General features: G+C 40.9%; 1 protein-coding gene across 1 annotated transcript in view; it reads right to left on the minus strand.

The window, feature by feature from the left end:
* The window catches only part of Ttbk2 (tau tubulin kinase 2), a 127,870-nt gene that overhangs the window by 13,001 nt on the left and 88,183 nt on the right, over window positions 1-26,686 (minus strand). The window contains exons 10-14 of the mRNA XM_005364320.3: window positions 17,099-17,256; window positions 13,917-14,133; window positions 10,552-10,763; window positions 8,319-8,904; window positions 360-1,627 (exon numbers count right to left, since the gene is read on the minus strand). Coding sequence (XP_005364377.1) covers window positions 360-1,627; window positions 8,319-8,904; window positions 10,552-10,763; window positions 13,917-14,133; window positions 17,099-17,256 — 2,441 coding nt within the window. The remainder of the gene's footprint in view (window positions 1-359; window positions 1,628-8,318; window positions 8,905-10,551; window positions 10,764-13,916; window positions 14,134-17,098; window positions 17,257-26,686) is intronic.

Here is a 26,686-nt window from a genome sequence, read left to right on the forward strand (position 1 = left end):
CCTGCCTCTGCCTCCCGAGTGCTGGGATTAAAGGCGTGCGCCACCATTGCCCGGCCTGACTTTCAATTTTATATGATGAAGAGAACCCGAGAAGTGGATGGTTGCATGGCAAAATTAACACAGTTAATGCCACTGAAAAGAACACTTAAAATGAGTAAGATGGTAAATTTTATGTTTGTTTTATTTTCCACGGTGGAAACAAAATGTATAGTCTTGGGTCAATCTATACTGTGCCCTAAGGCTTGTGAAAGGGAGAGAAGAAAACATGCTCAAAAGAGTTACTACCACTGATGTCATACAGTAAAGCACACTTGAAAACACCAATACATGCTACACACACGGAAAGCATTAAGCCTTACCTGGCTTCTACTCCAGGCCTGATTGGTGGCTTTCCTGGTGGCGGCCGAGGCAAGAACTGAGGTGAAGCTGAGCTGTTAACTTGATCCGTGCTGACCCAGGAAACTGGCCTTGGTATCTTGCTCTTTCTAGACTGGGAGAGGATGGGTGACAGAAAGCCATCTTCAGCTGATCTACTCATGTGGGAATCTATGGCCAGACGGGAAAAGGGAGTGAAGACTTCCTCCTCAGAAAAAGGAACAGGAGCAGCAGCTAATTTCTCCTCTAGCAGCTTCTCAGAGGCACTTGAAAGGTCCCCCAAGAAAGACTTGAACTGCCTTTTTTCCACCAGAAGTTTGACAAGTTCTGGCTGGTAGGCTTTCTTCTGTAGAAGCTTTTCTTTTGCAGAGACTGCAGAGGATGATTCAAAAGCTGAGTCTATTTCTTGTGCTAAAACAGGAATCCGGCTGTGCCTGGTTACAAAGGATGCCCGAAGCATGTCCTTGCGGGTGGGAGGACCAGGACTCTCTGAGACACAATGATACAGCTCTCCATTTCTAGGTACAACTTTATCTCTCTTTTCCTCTTGGTGTAAAAAAGTAGAGAGGTCCCCCTGATGTCCAGGCACCTCTTCACTCCTAATGTCAGCACCCTTAAATAGCTTATTGTTTTGCATTGCTGCCACCTGGCCCATCTGCCCTTCAGCATGTGGGTCAATAACTTGTTGAGAAATTTCTGAAGTTCCAACTGCCAAAAGCTTCATTATCTCCTGGTTTTTGTCCTGATTTGGCACCACACTAAAATTCTGTGTCTTTGATACATCAAGAGGTTCTGTGGTAGCTGACTGATCCCTTTCTGCAGTCACAAAATCTCCTGGGAGAGAGATTTCAACGCAATGCTGTCCTTTAACTAACTTCTCATCTTCATTATCTGAGCCCAGAAGAATGCTTTTTTCCTCTGTTTCTCCCGGGAGATTTTCAAATTCTTTCACAACTAGTCTATTATGGTCAGGAAGGTCTTTTGGTCCCAAGTCCTGAGATGTATCGCCGTCTCTCACATTGGGTAATAAGTCATGGTCAACATGATCTATCTGAAGTCCCAAATCCATTCTGCTTCCTCCACTAGGAAGTTCGCCTTCTGTTACAACCAAGCATGAGAAGTTTTCCCTTGGAGAATAAAGTTCCACAGTGGGTTCCAAGGGCTGAAGATCTTTCTTCTCTGGTTGTAGACCACAGTGAAAGCTTCCTGAAGTTGACTGTGTTGATGCCACAGAAGGTCTAGGAATTGTAATCTGGAGAAGTGGGGAAAAACATAAAGCATCTAATTATGTGGGGTATCAGTCAGATGCATGATTTGAGATATAATACAATTTGTAAGAGTAGCAAAGATGTTTTTAGGCTTGGGAGCAAGCACCTTATTCACTAGACAATCTTGCCTGTCAGTCTCTGTGTGTGTGTGTGTGTGTGTGTGTGTGTGTGTGTGTGTGTGTGTGTGTGTGTGGTGTGTTTTGCCGGGGGTCCTTCCACCGCGTAGGTCCTAGGAATTAAACTCTGGTCATATTTCCTCAGTCATCTTTGCTGGCCCTCTAGTATATTTTTATAATAATATTAAAATCTAAAATTCATAGTACATCACTTTTTTAAAGTTCCTTTTTAAGACCCTACTTTGGAAATAGAAAAGTAGATGTGAAATGACATTGGGAGATAAACATCTACATTCACAATAAACCGAGAGCAGTCGCCTCAGTAGTGTATGTAATTCCAATACTGATCCAAAACAAATGGAGTAATGTTTACAAGGGCAATGCTTCACTGGCCTTTTGGGACTGAAACCAGAAATAACTCCTACAGATCTGAGATTGACTCCTTTGATCATCTTATGACCTGTGTGTGTGTGTGTGCATGCATGACGAACAATCTTTTTTTTTTTTTTTGGTTTTTCGAGACAGGGTTTCTCTGTGGCTTTGGAGCCTGTCCTGGAACTCGCTCTGTAGACCAGGCTCGTCTCGAACTCACAGAGATCCGCCTGCCTCTGCCTCCCGAGTGCTGGGATTAAAGGCGTGCACCACCATCGCCCAGCCATGACTAACAATCTTATAAGGAAAATGTGTATGAACGGATAGACAGAATTCAAGGCAATTATAACAAACTGTACATGACTTACTCTCATGTAACAGTCTCACAGCCTTTTAAATTTTATAAAATATTCAAATTCATTTCTATAAATTCTATAACACTGCTATTTTTGTTTCCCCCAAATTTAATTGAATTCCATTATTAATACGAGTTCATAAATGAAGAAAAACAAAGCCAAAAAAAAGTCGCAGACAGGACATGAGGGTCTGGAAAGCCACACATATCACAGTCTCCTACTGACACAGCATCTGCTCTCAGTCTGTAAAACCCTGATGAGAAGAAAAGAGAAAACCCAGGGCCAAGAGAAAACTGATTCAAAGTGTAGCTGCAAATACTTCCCTTAATCTTGAAGTTCAAAGACAAAACACAATTCCTATACTTACAACGTGCTACCTATAGACTAAACAGTAACCTCCCTATAAGCTGTTTGCACCTTTCCATGAACTTCTGTATTTCATAACGGTTAGACGATAACTTTTTTCTTTTAAGAGGTTTTGCTATGCAGCCCAGGCTGACTCTCGGTTTAAACAATCTTCGTGCGTTAGTCCCAGCAAAGGCACACTATCTCTATCACTCTATTCTTGTCCTGGACTCGTGTCACCCGTGCCTTCCTTCACAGTCTCCATAATTTTATTAATGCCCAATATTAAAGCCTACATACTAATGAGTATAGAAGTCTTATTATTTATTTATTACAATCAAAGAAATCATCAAAAGGAATTACTTTAATAGTTCAGGAAGAATAGCACTAATTTTTTAGTACCATGTTAAGAGTTGGCTACAAGCTGGGCGATGGTGGCGCACGCCTTTAATCCCAGCACTCGGGAGGCAGAGGCAGGTGGATCTCTGTGAGTTCGAGACCAGCCTGGTCTACAGAGCTAGTTCCAGGACAGGCTCCAAAGCCACAGAGAAACCCTGTCTCGAAAAACCAAAAAAAAAAAAAAAAAAAAAAAAAAGAGTTTTAAAGCTACCACACAAAAACAAAAAAAAAAAAAAAAAAAAAAAAAAGAGTTGGCTACACAGCAGGAGACCATATGAATCAACTACCCTATCCATTTTAACTTATGAATCACATTTTGTTTTTTCTCTTGCTCAAGGATAATAAAAACCTTGGAAAATTAAATACTTGCACCAAATAGCCTGGTTTTTGTTTTGCTTTGTTTGATATAACATGAAAGGTATAACATCTATATCTCATATTGACCCATGGACAAGGACAATTTAGAAGTACAAGATACAAGTATTAGAATAATGTATTACTTATGACATTGCCCAAAATAATTAAATTACAAATCCCTGTCCTATCGAAAATTTACATTTTGGCGGGCGGTAGTGGCACACACCTTTAATCCCAGCACAGAGACAGGCATTATCTCTGTGTCTGAAACCAGCCTGGTCTATAGAGGGAGTTCCAGGACAGTCAAGACAGTCAAGGCTACACAAAGAAATCCTGTCTCAAAAAAACAAAAGCAAAAAATTACATTTTTGGGGTTAAAGAAATGGCTCAAGGGTTAAAAGTGCTTATTGCTCTTAAAAAGAATCTAAATTCAGTTCCCAGCACCCACAGAGCAGCTCACAGCTGTCTGTAACTCCAGTCAAGGGGTCAGACACCCTGGCCTCTGTGGGTACCATGCATGCACATAAGGCACAGGCGTATATGCAGGCAAAACACCCATACACATAAAGTTAAACAAAAAATAGTATAGTCTGGGGCAAAGGTAGGGGATGTAGCGCACATGCCTTTAATCTGTCCGCACTTGGGAAGAGGTGGATCTCTGGGGGTTCAAGGTCGAGACCAAGCCTGGTCTACTTAGTAAATTCCTTTATAGCTCAGGCTGGCTTGGAACACACAGCGATGCTCCTTTCTTGGTTTCCTGAGAATGGGGATTACAGGCATGAGCTTAAAAGTCCTAAACCACTCAGGGGGTGGGGAAAATCCTAAACAAAACACAACTCAGGTTGGACTAGAAGTTAGCCCTAGCTTATATAACTCTTGGGCTAGGCTTCTCTATGCCACAAACAACCTATAAAATTGTACAGTGAAGTCCTGGAGGGGACAGGAGGGAAGATCAATTAACTAAACTCTGATAGGAAAAGAAGTAAGAAGACATTTATTTCTTTATTTTGGAGCATTGACAAATTCTTACAGAAGTGTTCATAAAGAAAAAATTTCATCAGTATCTTTTCCAAGTGTTTTAAACCTGGTACATCAAAATGTGTTTTAACAAAAAAAAATTTCAATTTGGGAAATGATGCTGAGACTATTACATTAGAAAGGAAGGCTGTCGGGCTGGAGAGATGGCTCAGAGGTTAAGAGCACTGACTGCTCTTCCAGAGGTCCTGAGTTCAATTCCCAGCAACCACATGGTGGCTCACATCCATCTGTAATGAGATCTGGTGCCCTCTTCTGGTGTGTGTGAAGCAGAATGTTGTACACATAATAAATAAATGAAATTAAAAAAAAAAAAGAAAGGAAGGCTGTCTAATGACCACAAAACTTAAGGAAGTCTGGCACAGGCTACCTATGTCAGAACAAGTGTGCTGTGTTGCAGTCCTTACCGTCTGAAGCTGGCTTTTCTGGATTCCTCCAGCTCACAAAGATGCTGTTTACTTCAAAAAAGCAACTGTTTTTAATAGTGGCATGCTCAGGGCTGAGAACTGGCAGTACTGTTCCTCCAAAAGATTTCTTCCCAGAAAATTTGGTCACAACTGCCTTCAAACACTTCAAAATGAAGTTTATTCTACCCCTGACTTAGAAACGTGGAAGTTCTGAAAGCCAGACTTGAGATTCTGCATCCTACATAGTGGGCATCTCACAAGTAAGGGAAACGTAAAACATGAAAAATTTCTGGGTAGAGATTTCAAAAAAAGGTTTAGACCTGTTAACAGTATAAATGAACAAACTACAAATGGTTAAATGCAGGCCTATATTAGCAGACATAGAATGAAATTCTTCAATATGATAATGAAGAGTCCAAGAATAAGAAAATAAAAATGTAGATTCCAAAAATAAGAATGTAAAAATAAGAAATATAGAGTTATAAGTCTAGGAGAATGAGAACAGACGATCAGCAGCTTTCTCAGCAGATCAAGGATCAATCATTCACAGTGAGCTATTTTCTCAGATGCTTGGGAAGCCTCCATCAGTTTAGGTCATTTCATTTTACAACCGGCTGTTTTATTTACAAGGCCAGGGCTTCTCCCTACAAATTGAGAGTAGTATCCTGGCTATCCCTGATAAACGACAGATGTGAACTGAGTTAACCTTTAGGAGACAGAGATATGTGACCTCTGGGTTAGGCACTGTTTCTGTTATAGGAAACTGGCGCCATCAAATGAGAGGCTTGGGGCTCCAGTATACACTGCCTGGAGGTACCTGGAGACAGTGGACAAGGTACTGATAATTTCCTCTATCTTCTAAGTTCTCAGCCTAAGAACCAGTTAATCCTAATTTATTAACGTCTAGTATTACTAGCAGCCCCTTTCTAATTGCTAAAGACATCTATCTGTTTCTTGCAATTAGTGACTTTCGTTGTAATCTCCTCTGAAAAATATTTCATGATGGCTGCCTAGTTACCCATAGACATTAGCACTCACTCCCCTCTTTAGGGTCTCCGCTGACTAACCGAAAGGTCAGCGCAAGGTTGTAAAAATTACTTTGCCCATTCCTAATGCTTGGCTCCTACTATAAAAAGTGGGTTCAGAAACCGGCCTTTTGCCACAGCCTAACAAACACCATCTCTGGCTGTGGTCTCAGCTAGCTGATAAGTTTCTGTGCCCCGTGGTGTTTTTTTTTTTTTTAATTTTTAAGTTTGTTTCTGGTTTTCCTAGGATCTGGTTTCTGGAATAAAGTTTGCTTCTGGTTTATTAGACTTGGTGGTATTCTCATCTTTGTGCAACCCCCCTGAACCCAACAATAAAAATTTTTAAAATAATTTGTATACATACACACATAAACAGGCAGATCTTGTAGTCTAATTATAAATGTTTTTAATGTAACAAAGAAAAGCTCACTTAAATTATTATTTTCTTTCTTCTTTTTTTCCCCAAGACAGGGTCTCATAATATAGCTCCAGCTATCCTGAAGCTCACTCTGTAGACCAGATCTGGCTGCATCTGCCTCCCGAGTGCTGGGATTAAAGGCATGTGCCACCACCACCTGGCTTTATTTTTTCCTTATTGCAGGTTGACTATAGAATTTTGCATAAAAACTATGTTTACATGTACCCATTTGCTAAACTTAAGCCTCTAATTATTGTCCAATCTTAACTGATCTACTAACCTACTTTCTCTTTTCTGCTTTTGTTTATTCATTTGTTTTGACATAAGAGGTTTCAGTCTGTAGCCCAGGCTGCCTGGGGCTATGAATCCCAGACTAGCTTGACTTTACAGTGGTTCTCTCTCTCCTCTCTCCTCTCTCTCTCTCTCTCTCTCTCTCTCTCTCTCTCTCTCTCTCTTTTTACAAATTCACAAAAAGGACTTTTAATGAAAGCAGCTGACAAAAGAACTATCAGTAACGTGATAAAACATACATCAGTTCCCTCTATTCTGTGGTAGGACTCTGGCACAGAACATAGGAAAGATGCCCTTATTGTTACACAGGAAAATGACTAGTTATTTCAATTCTTATCAAGATAAACAAAAGAACTGAAATAAAATATAAACATTTTAAAAAGTCAAAGTTTCTTTTAATAAAGCCATGAACTTGAACAGTTATTGTGAGCTACAAACCTGGATAAGGAATAGTTTGTTCTTCAAAAGCATCTCATCTGCTCTCAGTTAACTTAATGCTTTTTTGTTTGTTTGTTTTTTGTTTTTCGAGACAGGGTCCCCATAGTTTTTAGAGCCTGTCCTGGAACTAGCTCTTGTAGACCAGGCTGGCCTCAAACTCACAGAGATCCACCTGCCTCTGACTCCCAGGTGCTGGGATTAAAGGCATGCACTGCTACCACTGGGCTAATTTAATGCTTTCTTAACTAAATCCCAAATCTAGGAGAGATGTGTGACCTGGGACAGCACAGCAACACTGAGACCACTCAGGTTCTGAACAGCCTGAAGTGTCCTGCTTCACCGCAAATGAGGAGTGGTGCTTGGAAAAAAGAGGTCTGAAGGAAAGACGAGAATACTGCAAAGATAGGTAAGGCCACAGTGAGGTCTGCCCTTGACCAGTGGTCCTCTTTCTATAGCTTTCTAAATTCTGGGGTTATAGCTGTGAACCACCATGCCACCTAACCTTTCTCTTTCTTCTCCTTCTCTCCTCTCTCTCTCCTCTCTCTCCTCTCCTCTCTCTCCTCTCCTCTCTCTCCCTCTCTGTCTCTCTCTGTGCATGTATGCATGTGGTTGTATAAGAACGTGCTTGTTTGTGTGGGGCACACCTTATTTTTTGAGACAGGATCTCACTAGATCTGAAACTCAGTGATTTGGCTAGTAAACTCCAGGGTCCCGTATGTCTTTGTCCCCGACCCCCAGACCCACACATACTCTAACTTAGTGCTGAAGTTACAGATGTGTACTACCATGCCTGGGCTTCATGTGGGTGCTGAGTATCTGAAGTCAGGTCCTCATATATGCACAACAAATAATTTACTGATTGAGTCATTTCCCTAGCTCCAGTCTTCTCTTTTTGTTGTTGTTATTTTGAGAAAAGGTCTCACTGTGTATCCCTGGCTGTCCTGGAACTCACTACGTAAAAGAATCTAGCCTCAAACTCAGAGATCAACCTACCTCTACTTCCTGAGTCCTGGGATTGAAAATGTGTATAACCACATCCAGTTCAGGCTTTTTTTTTTTTTTTAATTTAGCACATTGAGCAGACAACACAAAATAACAACAAAAGCAGTTTCTTACCGCAGTCAGGGGTCCTTCTGCTTGTGCCTCCATTGGACTTGTAGGAGTAACTGTGATGAACTGACTAGCAGCTCCAGCCTGGAGGTCTAGCCTATCTGTGTACTGTTCTGAAGCAGCAGTGGCAGGACATTCTGCAGAAAGTGCTAAGACCACACCTGAGCTTTCCTTTAAATGATGGTTGTCAGTCCAAGGACCTACTTGGATCTTTTCATCTTGAGGCAACCCTTCAAGGACCTGAAGCACTTCAGGCTCCTCATCTGATGGGCTTCCAGTTGTTTTATGGCCTAACACCTCATTTGTCCTAAAGTCCTGAAGGTCTTGCTCCTTGTCCACAATCACCCATTCTTTGGAATCAACCTCCTGCTTGCAAGAGCTTAAATTAACAGCTATAAATCCATTGCTGCCACCACCATCTGCTTGCTCTGGTGTGTTGGCAGAGGCAGGTTTGGAGGCATCAGGAAGGTATTCTTCATCATAGTGCCAGACGTGGTCAGTGCGGGACACAACAGGAACGCAAGGCTTCTGAGGCAGAGCAGGGAGAACAGACTCCTTTCCTGCACTGGATTCTTTCTGCATTTTCTCCATGCTTAAGGAGAGAGAAAAACGTTACTCAGTTGTCCTTAGAGAAGCAATCATTAGATACTGATAAACTCTATGTGACAAACATTCTTACACAAGTGTGATGAGTACGTATGAAAAACACCAAAGGGGATTTCACAGGGTTGAAGTTCTCTGCTTGCCACTCCTGCTCTTCCCCCAACACTGTCCACTCTCAAAGTCTCTTTTGTTAGTTGAAGTCCTTGCCAAACTAAGTTTTTACTCCTATTGCTCTCTTACATCTATTTCTCATCTTAACTGTAATTCAAAATGGTTAAAGCATTGTTCAAGTCTAATCCATCCATTTGATCATGTGTGGATATATAATAATGGATAATCTTGCATTTCTGACCCTTCTGCCTCTACTTTCCTAGAACTGAGATTATAGGCTATACTTTTTTTCCTTTTTTTTTTTTTTTTTTGATTCAGCTCTGGATGTTCTGGAACTCTCTGTTCTCAAAGACAGAGATCCCCCTGCCTCTGCCTTCCCAAGTGCTGGGATTAAAGGTGTGTGACATAACCACCTGGCTTAAACTATTTTTTTGTTTTTTTGAGACAGAGTTTCTCTGTGGCTTTTGGAGCCTGTCTTGGAACTAGCTCTTGTAGACCAGGCTGGCCTCGAACTCAAGGAGATCCGCCTGCCTCTGCCTCCGGAGTGCTGGGATTAAAGGAGTGCGACACCACTGCCGGGCTACAGGCACACACTAACTACAACACAAAGTTTATGTCTTTCTAGGGACTGAACACAGGGCCTCATACATGGTAGGCAGGCACTCTACCAACTGAATTAGACCCCCAGGCTAAACCATTGCCTCTCTTAACCTAACATTTCATTGCCAACAGTTCCACCACATACATCTTAATCCTCTTGAAGCCTTTTATTAATTGTAAATATACCTCAAATCTTACATTTTTATCTCCATCTTGTTACCAAAATTTGTTATACTGATCAAAAACAACAATCGTTAGGGTATTTATACATAGATCTCTAAAGTTTAGCCTTTCTTCTTTCCTGGGAGGTGTGAGTGCTACAGGGCATGGTGACAAACTTACTACTATGTATTTTGCCACCGCTTCTTTCCTCTGTGTGTGCCCCACATTCCTGTCTAATGTGGTCTTCACCGTGCCCTTTCAACCTCTACACTGCTGCCTCAAAGAGTTCACTTTCTAACAAGGCCACAGAAAGTATGTTCATCTTATTACTGTGTCTGGCTTTAGGAAATTCATCAGCACTCTCAAAGACAAAGACTTTGCTATAAAATTTGTAATGATATTAGACAAGTCAAATTAAGAATGATGATGATATAACCATAATATAAATAGCCGGGCAGTGGTGGCACACACCTTTAATCCCAGCACTGGGGAGGAAGAGGTAGGCGGATCTCTGTGAGTTCAAGATCAGCCTGGTCTACAAGAGCTAGTTCCAGGACAGGCTCCAAAGCTACACAGAGAAACCAACCCTGTCTCGAAAAACCAAAACCAAACAAACAAACAAAAAAAAAAAAAAGACCCTTATGATATAAACAAGTGGAAACTTAATGGAGTCAGTAATATAAAAACACAAGAATTTCTTATTTGAAAGAATTTTCACAATGGATATAAAATATAATAGGAAAATAAAAAATATATTACATACCAGGTCTCAAGAAACTTGTCAGTATCTGGCTTTGGCTCCAGTGTCAGACGCTTTTCTAGCTCAAAGCTGTGAATGGAACGTAGCTTTCTTACTAACGGAACATCCCTATCTGGCTGCATAATCTCTGATCGGACACGAATTGGCGAGCCAAGGCTTGGAGCATTGAGAATTCCATTTACTTGACCATGGCTATTTTCTTCTTCAGTAGCAGCCTAGGAAAAAAATATAAAATAGAATCATGAAAAACAGTCCAGATATTATACATGGGAGAAATCACTGAAGCCTTTGAAATAATATCAAGAAATGATTACATATGTTTCAGAAAATTATTATTATTATTAATGTATTTGTTTATTTTGGTTGTTTTGAGACAGGGTTTCTCGCTGTAACAGCCCTATCTGTCCTGGAACTTTGTAGATCAGGCTGGCCTTGAACTCACAGAGATCCACCTGCCTCCGCCTCCCAAGTGCTCGGATTAAAGGTGTACACCACCTGGCTCTAAATTTTTTTTTTTTTAATTTTAACTTTGAAAATTGCATCTATGTATTTGCTTATTTACTTACTGTATATCTATGGATATGTGTTGCAGATTATTTGTTTACATTGTAAAGAGAGATGTGTCTTTGCCAAGGTGCTTTCTGATTGGTTTCATAAAGAGCTGAATGACCCAGTAGCTAGGCAGGAGACATAGGAAGGATTTCCGGGGAGAGATAGAAAGAGATGATAAATCAAAGCATGAGAGAGACGCCATGGAGATACAGGGAGAATAAAAGGTAAAAAGTTATATAAAAAGTAGGTTAATGCTGGGCGGTGGTGGTGCATGCCTTTAATCCCAGCACTTGGGAGGCAGAGGCAGGTGGATCTCTGTGAGTTTGAGGCCGGCCTAGTTCCAGGACAAGTCCCAAAGCTACGGAGAAACCCTGTCTTGAAAAACCTAAAGAAGCCGGGCGGTGGTGGCGCACGCCTTTAATCCCAGCACTCAGGAGGCAGAGGCAGGCGATCTCTGTGAGTTCCAGGCCAGCCTGGTCTACAAGAGCTAGTTCCAGGACAGGCACCAAAGCTACAGAGAAACCCTGTCTCGAAGGGAAAAAAAAGTATTTTTGGAGCTGGGGTGTGATAATGCATGCCTTTAATCCCAGAACTCAGAAGGCAGAAACAGGTGGATCTCTGTGACTCTCTGGCCTATAGAGTGAGTTCAAGGATATGTTACAAAGTTAGACAGAGAAACCTTGTCATGAAAAAACAAAAACAAAAAAAAGTATTTTTGGTAAAAGAATAGTCTAAAACTGCTAAAGACCTTCACTTCTTACATTATATCTATCTAGATGCTTACAGAACCCTATTCTACTATGCTAAAACTAAATCCTGGAAAGGATGTTGACTAAAATTCTTATACACCTTTCTCATTCCCTCTCTTAAAAGCAAATAGACAACAAAACCAATACCTGGGGCTAGAACAAGAAGCTGCCAGGGCAGAGTGGAAGGCCAGGCATGGAGTAAGTAACACAAAGGGCTGAGTTACTAGAGACTACATAGAGTCTGTCTCCAACCAACCAACCAATCAACCAACCAATGCCAACAATCCAGATCTCTCAGGCTGGAGAGATGGTTCAGCGGTTACTAGCACTTGCTGCTCATGCAGGGACTTGGGTTCACGTCCCAGCACCCACATGGTGGCTCACATTTTCTCTTAACTCCAGTTCCAGGGGCTCTGATACCCTCTTCTGACCTCTGTGGGCACTAGACACACAGATATTCATTCAGGCAAAATATCTACATGCATAAAATAAAAATTGAAGAAGAAAAAATAAAAACCAAATCAAAATTCAGTCTTCTGATGCCATAAGGACAACCACAGTTGACATTACAAAAATCAGATTCCTAGGACTTGAGGTGTAGTCCACAGTAGTGCGCTCAGTGTGACTGAGCTGAGTTTGCAGCAAAACACTGACCCAGCCTTTTACTGCTCATCCTTGATTACTGTGAGTGGAGACAGTGCTAGTCAATAGCCTGACCACATTTCTGTATTAATGCTTTTACAGATGACTGAAAGTATATGCCTTATAGGCTACAATCTCAACTTCTATATTATCATACTCCAGTTCATATACTTAACTCCTAATTCCAAACAATGGTCTAAGAAGATGGGCTATGTGGGACGAGATGTGCTCATGGAGGCAGATTGCTCACAAAATTGATAGAGGGCCCTAGAGTGACCCCAAAATCTGCCTTGATCTTGGACTTTCCAGAACCCAGAATTACACAAAATACAGTTCTGTTGTTTACAAGGGACCTATTTTATGAAATTTTTATTATAGAAGCTCAAACATACTAAGCATATATTCTTAAAGATCTTTTCTTTTTTCAAAAAGATAACATTTCTTTTTTTTTTTTTTTTGGATTTTCGAGACAGGGTTTCTCTGTGGCTTTGGAGCCTGTCCTGGAACTAGCTCTGTAGACCAGGCTGGTCTCGAACTCACAGAGATCCGCCTGCCTCTGCCTCCCGAGTGCTGGGATTAAAGGCGTGCGCCACCACCGCCCGGCAACATTTCATTTTTTAAAAAAGATTACTTTTATTTCAAATTGCATGCACATGTGTATGTGTGAGGGTGTGTGTATTGGTATATGCACAATGAATGTAGATGCCCTTAGAGTCCGAGTCCAAAGGCATCAGATCTCCTGCAGTCAACAGACACGGATGTTACAAACTGAACTCAAGTCCTTTTCAACAGCAGTATATGCTCTTAACTGCTAAGGCACCCACCCAGCCTTTCCTTAAGATGATCTTTTGGTTAGCATATAAAGAACCCGGTTTGTGATATTTTCATACATATATATCATTATGATTTGTTCTCATTTTAAACCACCATGTCACCTTCCCCTCTTACATTGCTAAAGTCATATAACTTAATAAAGGTGTAGAGATAGGACAGATTCCTCAGAATAGTGAAGGGACTCTAGCCAGCTCCATCCAGCATGGCAAAGATGGCTCTGGCAGGCCTTGCTCTTCTTCCCATTTCCTTGCTGACTATCAAGAGTCCAGCTATCAAAGTACTGAAGTCCAGCAATCAAAAACCGCTTTTAGCTACCCTAATTAACATGTATAATCATTACATATGTATGTATATATCTTCCTAAGTACATAAACCAACCCGCTCAGTTCATATGATGTTACTTGTTTGAGAGCCTGGTATTGGATAACTAGTCTGGGGGATCTTTCCTGGTGCAGATATGGAATGTTGAGATGGAGATGACCAAGGTTTGATCACACGTACATGCACATGTACACACACACTCTAAACTCTATAGCAATAAGAAAAGTAAGTACATAAAAAGATATCACTTCCGATGCAAGAAATACACACCTTACAAATTCCAAGCTTTATCTTGTTCTTGTTGATATCCATCTCTTCCCAGACGTCCCTTTCCTGAGGGCGAGTGTGCCCCAGAGACCGAGGCAGTTTATCTGGGGACCCAGCAGCAGGGACACCATTCTCCCCATCACTAAGCTGTTCATCTGGAAACACCTCATCTGTATTTTCTCGGAGCAAGTCTCCGGGGATGGGGGTGGCATTTGCAATTCTGAAATGTGAGGGTGGAAAACAGAAAACTTTAAAAGACCAGAATAAAAGTTAATATCAGACAGACTACTCTTCATTTCGTCTCTGGATTTAAGTTTATACACAATTAAGAGGTAAACAAAAGCTAAAACTTTTTTGTTGTTGTTTTGAGACAGGGTTTCTCTGTAGCTTTGGAGTCTGTCCTGGAACTAACTCTGTAGACAAGGTTGGCCTCGAACTCAGAGTGATCCTCCTGCCTCTGCCTCCCAAGTGCTGAGATTAAAGGCGTGTGCCCCCCACACCGGACAATCACTTTGAAAGTCAGAAACATCTGTTCTACTTTCTACAAAGCCTTCATCAATAAAATAAAACTATCTATTCTTTAACACTTTTGTAAATAATAAAAACAATTATACATAGTGAAGTATGAAGGGATAAGAGGAAATAAATAGGGTTAGATGATTTTTTAGTATGAACTGTGCACTACCGTTTCTTTAACTTTTAATTTTTATTAAAATAAGCCTTTTTTCATTCAATATATTTTGGTCATGTTTTTCACTTCCTGGAATTCCTTCTTACCCACTCAACTGTGTCTTCTTTCACTCTTTAAAACAAATGAACAAACAACAAAAAGAAAACCCAAAACCAAACCAAACCAAAAAACCCACGGAAACAAAAATCAAAACCAACTGGCAAAGGAGCGGTAAGACTGAAAAAGAAAGAAAAACAAAGTGAGACAAACACTGCACACTGTGTTCCCATCACAAAGCTCACTAATAGATCTACATGAGAAGAAGAGAAAACATTTGTAAGTATTTGTCTATACATTTCTTTCTTACTTTCATCCTACACTGGCATTGAGTACGATCTTGACAGGAGTACATCATCAAGCTTGGCTATATAGATTTCTTGTGAATGAATTCCAGGCCCTATTTTACATAGTTGTCATCACTCAGTCTACTGGTCCATGCTAGGCTTTTAGCTTTTATCCATCACTAACTCAAAAGGCCTCTATGTTGCTGGGTGGTAGTGGAGCACGCCTTTTAATCCCAGCACTTGGGAGGCAGACACAGGGGTATCTCTGTGAATTTGAGGCCAGTATGGTTTACAAAGGAGTTCCAGGACAGCCAGAGCTAAACAGTGAAACCCAGTGAAACTCTGTCTCAAAGAACAAATAAATAAAATAAAAATTTTTAAAAAGTCATCTGTGCTCCATAAATACTGGTGTGGTTTTTTTTTTTATTTATTTTTATTTTCTCTGGATATAATTTCTTTTCTTTTCTTTCTTTGTTTTTCTTTTCTTTTCTCTTTTTAGCCTGCATAATATATATCTATGTGAGGGTATCAGATCCCCTGGAACTGAAGTTACAGACAGTTGTGGGCTATCATGTGGGTGCTAAGGATTGAATCTGGGTCCTCTGAAACAGCTAGTGCTCTTAACTTCTGAGCTATCTCTCCAGCCACAATACTAAGGTTTTAAAAACATATTTCTGATTGAGCACAATATACAAAGAGATTTCTAACAAGTAACAATATCTAAAAATATCCTTAATGGACTGTGTTGACATACGTCATTACTGTGAGCACCAAAATACCCTTCCCAGGCATGGTGGCTCATACCTTTAGACCCTGCACTTGGAAGGCAGAGGCAGGTAGAACTCTGGGAGTTCAAGGACAGCCTGGTCTATAGAGCAAGCTCCCGGACAGCCGGACCTACAGAAAGGGACCCTGTCCCAAAAAACAAACAAAAAACTAAAGGTCACACATGTACCCTGGCACTTCATTTCCTTCTGAGACCAACAATGGTTTCCTAAGGGCTTGGTCTGATTCTCTGCCCTTCGCTACTACCTCTGCCTAAGTTGGTCAATTTTAAGTGATCTCTATATCAGTCTTGTAGGTAAACAACCTAGAAAATTGATTCCTTCTCCTAAACTCTCCTAATCAAGAGTTTGACAAAAGGAGAGAAAATTCCTCACCTAAAGAATTATGGCTCAGGGATATGAAGATGAAAGGGGAGGTGGGGATGAGCTCAGTGGTACAGCACTTGGCCAGCATACACCAAGGCCCTGGGCTCACCCCCAACACCTATGCAAAGAAAAAGGGAAGGGAAGGATGAAAAGAAAAAGAAAAGAGAGAAAGTAGGGCCTGGAGAGATGGCTCAAAGGTTAAGAGTACTGGCTGATCTTGCTGAAGACCCAGGTTTGGTTCCCAGAACCTGCATGTTGGCTCATATCCATCTGTAACTCCAGTTCCAGGGGAAGAAGAAAGGTGGTGACGAGGGTAAACTGGCCAGTCAGTATGAGGTTAGCATTAGCACATGCTGTGTCCAAAAGTAAAAAAAAGGAGCAAGGAGGCAAAAACTTAGAATCCCAAGCTCAAAAGGCAAAGGATCCATAAGTTCAAGGTCAGTCTAGGCTACACAGTGAACTCAAAACCAGAGAGAATAAATATACAGAGAAACCCTGTCTCAAAAAAACAAAAAAACAAAACAAAAACAAACAAACAAAAAAAATAAACAACTCAGCAGGTGGTGGTGGTGCATGCTTTTAATCCCAGCACTGTGGAGGCAAAGACAGCTGTTTCTCTGAGGTTGAGGCTAGTGAGTTTCAGGACAGCTAGGGCTACACAGAGAAACCCTATCTAGAAAATAAATAAATTAATGAAAAAATAATTATGACTCATTCTTTCAGGTTCCCATCTGCATTGTTGAGAAATATCAATAATGCTTCCTCTACTTTGAGAAAACCCACGGTACCTGCGACATCAACAAGTCACATTAGCTCTATGCGCCCATTCAACAGAATGAATCATTAGTATTTTCTAAATTAATCAATTCCAGAAGCCTAAATATGAAAAAGATAACTCAAAGAAATGCTCAAGGCTTTCCCACATGTCTGAGCACTTCACAATGTGAGGGGTTCAGTATGGACTAACGGGAACACCTGCATTCAGAAATGGCGCCATGCACTGAACTGTGTAGGACATACCCAATTGCAGCAGGGGTCAAGCGGGTGTGCAACTGAGGGGTGGCAGAGGTGGTGGTGGTAGTTAGGGAGCCATCAGTTCCACTCTTCTCCCAGTCAAAAGGGTCACTCTCAATTACTCCAAAGGTCTTGATGCTATTGTCAAACACGGAAGTAAGAAGCTAAACCACAAAGAAAAAAACTACAGTGAGCCAACAGTAATATACATAACATTCTTCTATAGCAGAAAGCATACCAGACCCACAAAAAAGATTTATGATATGATTCCTTCAAAATTTATGGTTTAAAGAAGGAAACAAACTGGGACTGTGTGGATGACAATAAGAAATTAATGATCATTAATTAACTAATTTTGATTTTGGTACCAGTATATAGTTGTATGAAACATTCTGGTTATAGAAGACATATAATACAGTCTTTTATTTATAACCTACTCTCAGATAGCCTGGTAAAAGGAAGTATGGAATGTGATTATATATAGCCATATATATATTTAGGTTAACCACTTATTTGGTTATTTATCTATTTGTAAAGAGGACATTTTTTTCTTTTAATTTTACTAATATTTATTGAGCTCTACATTTTTCTCTGCTCCCTCCCTGCCTCTCCTCCCCCTTTAACCCTCCCCCAAGGTCCCCATGCTCCCAATTTACTCAGGAGAGCTTTTCTTTTTCTACTTTCTACTTTCCATGAGATCAGATCTATGCAAGTCTCTCTTAGAGTCTGCATTGTTGTCTAAGTTCTCTGGGATTGTGGTTTGTAGGCTGGCTTTCTTTTCTTTATGTTTAAAAACCACCTATGAGTGAGTACATGTGATAATTGTCTTTTTGTGTCTGGGTTACCTCACTCAAAATAATGTTTTCTAGCTCCATCCATTTTCCTGCAAAATTCAAGCTGTCATTATATTTTTTCTGCTGTGTAGTACTCCATTGTATAAATGTACTACACTTTCCTTATCCATTCTTTGGTCGAGGGGCATTTAGGTTGTTTCCAGGTTCTGGCTATGACAAACAAAGCTGCTATAAACATAGTTGAGCACATGTCCTTGTGGCACGATTGAGCATCCTTTGGGTATATGCTCAAAAGTGGTATTATTGGGTTTTGAGGAAAGTTGTTTCCTAATTTTCTGAGAAATCGCCACACTGACATCCAAAGGGGTTGTACCAGCTTGCATTCCAACCAGCAATGCAGAAGTGTTCCCTTTTCCCCACATCCTCTCCAGCATAAGTTGTCATCAGTGTTTTTGATCTTGGCTATTCTTACAGGTGTAAGATGGAATCTCAAAGTTGTCTTGATTGGCATTTCTCTGATGACTAAAGATATTGAGCATTTCCTTAAGTGTCTCTCAGCCATTTTAGATTCCTCTGTTAGAGTTCTCTGTTTACGTCTGTTCTCCATTGTTTTTTATTGGATTATGTGATCTTTTGGTGTCCAATTTCTCGAGTTCTTTGTATATTTTGGATATCAGACCTCTGTCTGATGTGGGGTTAGTGAAGATCTTTTCCCATTCTGTAGGCTGTTGTTTTGTCGTGTTGACCGTGTCCTTTGCTTTACAGAAGCTTTTCAGTTTCAGGAGGTTCCATTTATTTATTGTTTATCTCAGTGTCTATGCTGCTGGGGTTCTATTTAGGAAGTAGTTCCCTGTGCCAATGCGTTCAAGTGTACTTCCCACTTTCTCTTCTGTAAGGTTCAGTGTGGCTGGCTTTATGTTGAGGTCTTTGATCCATTTGGACATGAATTTTGTGCATAGATATGGGTCTATTTTCATTCTTCTACATGTTGATATCCAGTTATGCCAGCACCACTTGTTAAGTATGCTTTCTTTTTTCCATTTGATTTTTTTTTTTTTTTGCTTCTTTATCAAAGATTAGGTGTTCGAAGATGTGTGGATTGATATCTGGGTCTTCTATTCAGTTCCATTGGTCCTCCTGTCTGTTCTTATGCCAATAACAGGCTGTTTTCAGTACTGTAGCTCTGTAGTAGAGTTTGAAGTCAGGGATTGTGATGTCTCCAGAAGTTCTTCTATTGCCTAGGATTGTTTTGGCTATCCTGGGTTTTTTGCTTTTTCAAATGAACTTGAATACTGTTCTTTCGAGGTCTTTGAAGAATTTTGCTGGGATTTTGATGGGCATTGCACTGAATCTGTCTCTGTAACTTCTAAATGTTTACGTATGGTTTTCTTTGTTGTTGTTTTTGACAGGGTTATATTTTTTTTGTTGGTGGTGGGTTTTTTTTTTGTTTTTGTTTTTTTTGGAGACAGGATTCTCCGTAGCTTTGGAGACTGGAACTTGCTCTGTAGCTTCGGCTGGCCTCAAAATCAAAGAGATCTGCCTGCCTCTGCCTCCTGAGTGCTGGGACTAAAGGCGTGTGCCACCACTGTCGGGCCTATTATTTTTAATAACAATAACTTTAACTAAAATGTATTTTATAAAGAATTTGGCTCAACACCTACCCACATATAACCCACAAAGATGTCTGATGCTAGTTTACAGCCACGGCTAGACACAGACTCAGTGGATTAATATTTCCCTTATCTTTAGCACAAATCCAGTCAATAACAGTGTCATTTATCTCCACATGAAAATTTAATTTGCCATTTGAAAGAAAATGGACAGGAATTATTTGTAGTATGATAAATTGAACTTCACCTTTACTGAGGTTCTTTTTTTTTTTTTTTTTTTGGTTTTTCGAGGTAAGGTCCCACTGTAGTTTTAGAGCCTAGCCTGGAACTAGCTCTTGTAGACTAGGCTAGCCTCGAACTCACAGAAATCCACCTGCCTCTGCCTCCCAAGTGCTGGGATTAAAGGTATGCACCAGCACCACTAGGCAATTTCTGAATTCTAATTGAATAAATGCAAACTAGTGGCTCAATAAAGCACTTACCCCAGAGAATACAATAGTGACTTGACTGACTCAAAGATCATTCAAAGCAAAAGAAAGTGCCTCACTTCAGTGACACAAAAGTAGGTGAAAGATGTAAAGAAATGCACATAATTTTTCCTTCTTTGATATTTGGGGTATGTTGGCTATATGGGAACAAAACCCAAAACTTGTATTGCACTCTGGTGAACAGATCCAGCAGGACAGAGGAAAGAATTAAAATTAAAAGGATACACAGCATCAGCTGTTTTCAAGGTTTTGTTTTTAATTTTTTAGGTTTTTCTTTATTTTAAATTTTATGTGTATTAGAAATTGCCTGCATTTGTGTATGTATACCATGTGTGCCTGGTATCCAAGGAGGCCAGAAGAGAGCATGAGATGCCCTGAAACTGAGTTACAGATGGATGTACCTCACAAAGGTGCTGGAGTACCTTTGTCCTCACCAGAGGGTACAACATGCAGCTTGGATGTGGCCTTTATCATAGGGCACAGCACTAGCTTGGATATGGCTCTCTTTTATTAAGTTGGTATTCCACAGCACTAGCCTCTAAGCCAGAAAGCTGGCATCTTAACAACACCAGCAATGTCTGCTTAGAAATGCTCATAGCTGGGCTTATTGACTGTTAAAAATCCTTCACAGAAGAATATCCAATATAATTCTGGACAATATCCCAGAATTACTGTTATGTTGTTGTAACTCCCAGCTAGCTGTTTTTTTTTTTAATATTTATTTATTTATTTATTTATTTATTTATTTATTTTGTATACAATATTCTGTCTGTGTGTATGCCCACAGGCCAGAAGAGGGTACCAGACCCCATTACAGATGGTTGTAAGCCACCATGTGGTTGCTGGGAATTGAACTCAGGACGTTTGGAAGAGCAGGCAATGCTCTTAACCTCTGAGCCATCTCTCCAGTCCCCACTCCCAGCTAGTTGTATGCAAATCTGTCCTAGCTGTATGAGGTCTTGAGGGGAAGAGATTGGATATATACACTGAGAAAAACTAGGGACAAGGAGGAGGCATTGTCCATATAGACTGAAGACTTTCTTTCCAGTCTAGCTGCTCTCAGGCCACCCACACTTCTGTGAGTAACTCCTCATTCATGTGCTGTAAGTAAGCCCAACAAAATAAATTCACTGGTCCCTCAGGTTGAACTCTGGTGAAACTGAGTTCTGATTGTCAATAGCATTGCTTAGTCTTTTCCCATGAAGAAAATTCTCACAACAGATGGGAAATTTCTTAGTTTTTATGATTCATGGTATAAGAAAGAAAGTCAGTAAATAGCAGAAAATGTTAGAAGAATGAAAAAATGGGGTCAGGTGATGGTGGCGCACACCTTTAAATCTACGCACTCGTGGGGCAGAGGCAGGCAAATCTGTGAGTTTGAGGCCAGTCTGGTCTACAGAATGAGTTCCAGGACAGGCACCAAAGTTACAGAGAAACCCTGTCTTAAAAAACAAACAAACAGGGCTGGAGAGATGGCTCAGAGGTTAAGAGCACTGACTGCTCTTCCAGAGGTCCTGAGTTCAATTCCTAGCAACCACATGGTGGATCACAACCATCAGTAATGAGATCTGGTGCCCTCTTCTGGCCTGAAGGCATACATGCAGGAAGAACACTGTATACATAATTAATAAATAAGTCTTTTAAAAAGGTATTTGCCGCCGGGCGGTGGTGGCGCATGCCTTTAATCCCAGCACTCGGGAGGCAGAGACAGGCGGATCTCTGGGAGTTCGAGGCTAGCCTGGTCTACAAGAGCTAGTTCCAGGACAGGCACCCAAGCTACAGAGAAACCCTGTCTCGGAAAAAAAAAAAAAAAGGTATATGCCACCACCACCAGGCAGAGAGCATTTTCTTAATTAGTGATCGATGTGAGACTAAAACAGGATGTGAGACCAAAGCAGGTTAAGGGGTCTGTTTGCAGTTAAGAGTAAATTCCTTTTTGTCCTATGCTAAGTCCTTGTAAATTAAGGTTTGTATTTGTAATTAAGAACATGTTCTGGTCTTGAAAAACTAAAAAAAAAAAAAAAACTAAAAAAAAAAAAAGGAATGGACTCATGCCAGGCGATAGCAGTGCATGCCTTTACTTCCAACACTTGGAAGGCAGAGACAGGTGGATCTCTGTGAGTATGAGAGCAGCCCGGTCTACAGAGTGCGTTCTGGGACATACAGGGCTACACAAAGAGACCCTGTCTCTCAAAAACAAAACAAAAAGAAAGGACTCACAAAGAAGCTCAAGAATAATTCGAGCTTAGAAGAAAACACCAGGGACGGGAGGTGGTAGCACATACCGTTAATCCCAGCTCTCGGGAGGCAGAGGCAGGCAGATCTCTATGAGTTCGAGGTCAACCTGGTCTACAAGAGCTAGTTCCAGGACAGGCTCCAAAACCCCAGAGAAACCCTGTCTTAGAAGAAGAAGGAGGAGGAAGGAGGAGGAGTAAGAGTAGGAAAACATGACAAGCGAGCGGCAAACCTCGGCGACTGCCTAGAGGAGGTGGAGGAGAGGGTCGGACACATGCCTGGGAGAGAAGCTTTAGAGGTCGTCAGGAAGCCCAGAGCAACAGGAAAAAGCATAATTAGGCTCTGGACAGTATATGAAAGAAAGACAGAAGAAAAAGAAAAAGCCATGCCTTTAAAAAAGATAAAAAAATAAACAAAAAAAAAAAGAAAGAAAGGAAACTGGCAAAGTTTTAGTCTAGCAGGACTTATGCATGAAGATTAAGATAGAAAGAAAAGCAGAAAGGAGAAGGCCCCCGCGGGGTCTTCCCAGCCCAGATGACAGTGTGACTGAGGCTAAATGACTGTCGTGCTTCCCCAACAGTCCCAGACACAAGGTGCAAACCACAAGAGATGCTATTTTGACAACTATATTTCATTAGTGATTTTCTCTTTGACAAAAAAATTGTTGCTCAGATAGAAAACTTCAGACCCTGGCTCACTGCTGCACCTACTTACAGCCTAGAGAGACAAGCCCACTTTTATTTTGATCAGAAAATTAAGACAATGGCTAGATTTCTTTTCCTTTTCTCTTTCTAGAAGCAGTCTGGAAGGGACTTTACAGTGATTCTAGCCACTCCAACAACTACCAAAATGGCTGAAAGCAGATCCTGGGTGCAATGCTCTACAGACTAGCCTTGGAGTCCCAAGGAAAAACAAGAGACATCAATCAAAAGATCATCTTGTAAGCTCATCAAGAGATTCTAATGGACTTTGATTTGGAAGTTCAAAAATATCCTCTGTTCTGGCTTCTTCTTGGTTGCCAAACCACTTCCACACCTCTCCCTCCTGGCCTCAGTCAAGGACTTCCTTCCCCTCACAGGGAACTGTTGTGTGAAGTGGAGACTACCGATGTGCTCTTGGGGTCCTTTAGACAGACCCAGTGGGGGAGTCCCTCACTGCTATACCCAAACTCCCACACAGCTGGAAGAAGCCGGATCAGACACTGCTCCAATACTACAGTAGCAGCTAGGATTACTGTGGGGAGGGGGGGTGAAAATAAGAGATACAATTTTAATGGCAAAAAAACTTTTTAAAAACTAACCTGGTTTTCTCTTGGATAAAAAGCCAGAAATGTTCCTGCATTTCTTGGCAGTCTCATCTTTGCCAGAGACCAAGGACACCAAAAGGGACTCTGATCTTTGATCTGGTTTCTAAATGATTCTAGGAAAACCTTCTCAGAACGGGAGAATGTTGAAGTAGAAGCTTGTTAAGCAAAAATTTCTGATTAAGAGAATATAGTCCTAGCCTGCGTGGAACCTAATATTCCATTTGGGCTAGGTCGACTGCCTGGCCAAGGGACTACCCCTAGGAAGGCAGCATCACCTTCAGAAGCTCATAGAGACCATATTCACCAAACACTCTCTTGGTCACTTTAGTGACTTTACAAAGTCAGCATGTGCTGGCTGAGTTTTAAGGGAAAAATGGAAATTATAATAAAAAGGAGGAATAATAAACTTTTTCCCTCCTATCAAAGGAGGCAAGGCTGCCAAGGACCAATATTCCACAATCTTTCCCCACCCTGTAAAACTTTAAAAGAAATTTAAAATTTTTGTTGTTGTTTTGCTTTTGTTTATTGAGACAGTTTCTCACTGCATAGTCCTGGATTGCCCAGAACTTGATATGTAGGCAAGGCTGGTTCTCAATCTACAGAGATTCACCTGCCCCTGCTCTCAAGTGTTGGGATTAAAGGAATGAACTAATGCATCATGCTAAGAATTCAAATATTTTAATCTCCCCTACTGGTAAAACTTCTGCTTACCCAAAGACCCTGTTGGGTTCCCATAACATAATGGCCCGTTCCTCCTTTCCTCTATGTCTTGGGCTGCTTTCCAAATTAGCCAATCAGGAGTAAATGGTGATGCCGAACCTCAACCAATGAAAAATAGTCAACCACCCCCTTATATTAGTTTCGAATTAAAGACAGAGGCTATCTTGCTAGCCTGGTTTGGGTCATGGCATACCCTGTTTGCAAAAAGAAACTATGGGTTACTTCCATTTGGTTCATATATTTCTTTGTTCAACACCAAGAATGTGTTTTCCTATCATTACTGTTTTAACTTCTTGCATGAACTGAGAAACATGCCCATGGTTCTCCGGAGCATATCTGGTAAGGTAACAAAACAAAGTCCTGCCTTTCAAAGTTGAGTTCAAGCTGGGCACGATGGCACATACCTTCAATACTAGCACTTGGGAGAGGCACAGGCAGAGGCAGGGGAATCTATGTAAGTTTCCAGCCAGCCTGGTTCACAAGAGCTAGTGCTAGGACAGGCTCCAAAGCTACACAGAGAAATCCTGTCTTGAAAAAAAATATATTACTCCTATAGCAGGAAATGGAAGAGACTGTAGTTAACATCTGGGCTGAGTGATCAATTGAACATGAGCAGGATAAGTAATGTCAGGACACACAGACATTCCAGGGAGGACATCCTGGGGTAACGGCTGGGAGCCCTATCTGACCGCATTGGGAAGACCAATAGAGCCCAATCCTACAAGAACAATGACAAGGAAAGGAGGAAAGGAGGTTAGAGGAGCAGAGACAGAAATGGTGCATTCCTCTCCACTACCCACTAAAGTCAAGGCCATCACTATCTCTATCCTCCTGGCTACAAAGAAGACTATCCCTTCCACTTCACTGGAGTAGAACCTGACCAGTGTGACCAGTGCAGTCCTGGCTAGTAAGCCAAAGTGTTACAGATCATTCTCAGACCTGGACAAACATGCACACCTGTTCTTCCCAACGGCAAAAAGTCTGTGTGCACAAGAAACCATTTGAGAGTTGCCTAGCAAAGCCACAACAGACTGACTAGTGTGTTACATGATCAAGAAATCTACATGGTGTTCAGACAACCCATTTTCCCACTTTCTTTCCAAGGCACTGCCTCAATAACTTCCTAACTCAACTTTAAGTCTCCTTTGCTTCCAGGAATGCAAGCAGCTAAAAAAATCTATTCTCTTAAAACACAAACAGGGAGCTGGTAAAATGACACTTGCTGCCAAACCCAACAAGACTCCACATGGTGAAAGGGCTGATCCCATCTGTCCTTTGATCTACACAGCACCCTGGTATGTGCACCTCCTTACATACAAATCTGTAAATGTAAATTACAAAAGAAACACAAATAGGCTCTGATGCAGGATATTTGTTCACACTGCATGAAGATGCATCTATGTTTTGTCTCATCTGACTAGGGCACCTGACTGATTTAATAAAGAGCTGAGTGGCCTATAGCTAGGCAGGACTTCGATTCTCAGGGTTAGAATCTGGCGCAGCAGGAGATGCCAGCTAGACAAGGAGAGAGTTGGACTTACAGAAGAGGTAAAGAACAATGTGGCAGAACGTAGGTTAATAGAAACAGGTTAATTTAAGTTACAAGAACTAGTTGGAAACACACCTAAGATAAGGCCAAACTTTAATAATTAATAAGTCTCCATATCATTATTTGGAGCTGGCGGTACAAAGAAGTCCTACTACAAGAATCACCATATCCGGTTTTTTTTTTTTTTTGGTTTGTTTTTGTTGTTGTTTTGTTTGTTTTCAAGGCTTCCTGTTCACTTAGAATAAAATTCAAACCTCTTAAAAAGACTTACAAAGCACTGCAGTATCTAGTCTCCTGTTCTCCAACCTCATCTCAAACTGTTTACTCTTTTTGTGATATGAAGCTCCCTTGTTTTATTTCAATTTCTTTCTTACCTCAGGATGTAGACATAAGCTCTTGCATCTGCTTATAACATTCTTTCTCTTAATTTTCTTCTTCATATGGCCAACATAGTTCAACATTTGGAGGCTTAGCTTGAATTGAGGTGGGGGTAGTTACCCTAAAACACCTATGTTATTCTTGTTATTCTCTAAACATTGCTTGAGTCAAATAGCCCTGCAATACCTTCTATACCTCAATTCGCATGTCATCAGGAAGTGGATTTAGAGAAGTAGCAGAGTGCTTACTTAGCAAAAACAAAGCTCTGTTTTGGCCCCAGGAAGGATTAAAAAAAAAAAAAAAAACAGAAAAAGAAAAACCACCACCACCACCAAAACCAACCAAACAACCAACCAAACAACCAAACAAAAAACCCTTTATTTTGGCTTAGTCTCTCTAACATACACACACACACACACACACAGTATGGTAGTGTACTCCTGTATTCCCAGAATTTGAGAAAAAAGGACAGGCAGAACTCTGTGAGGTCACCCTGGTCTACATAGTGAGACCC

The sequence above is a fragment of the Microtus ochrogaster genome, assembly GCF_000317375.1.
Source record: "Microtus ochrogaster isolate Prairie Vole_2 chromosome 14 unlocalized genomic scaffold, MicOch1.0 chr14_random_1, whole genome shotgun sequence".
NCBI lineage: Eukaryota > Metazoa > Chordata > Mammalia > Rodentia > Cricetidae > Microtus > Microtus ochrogaster.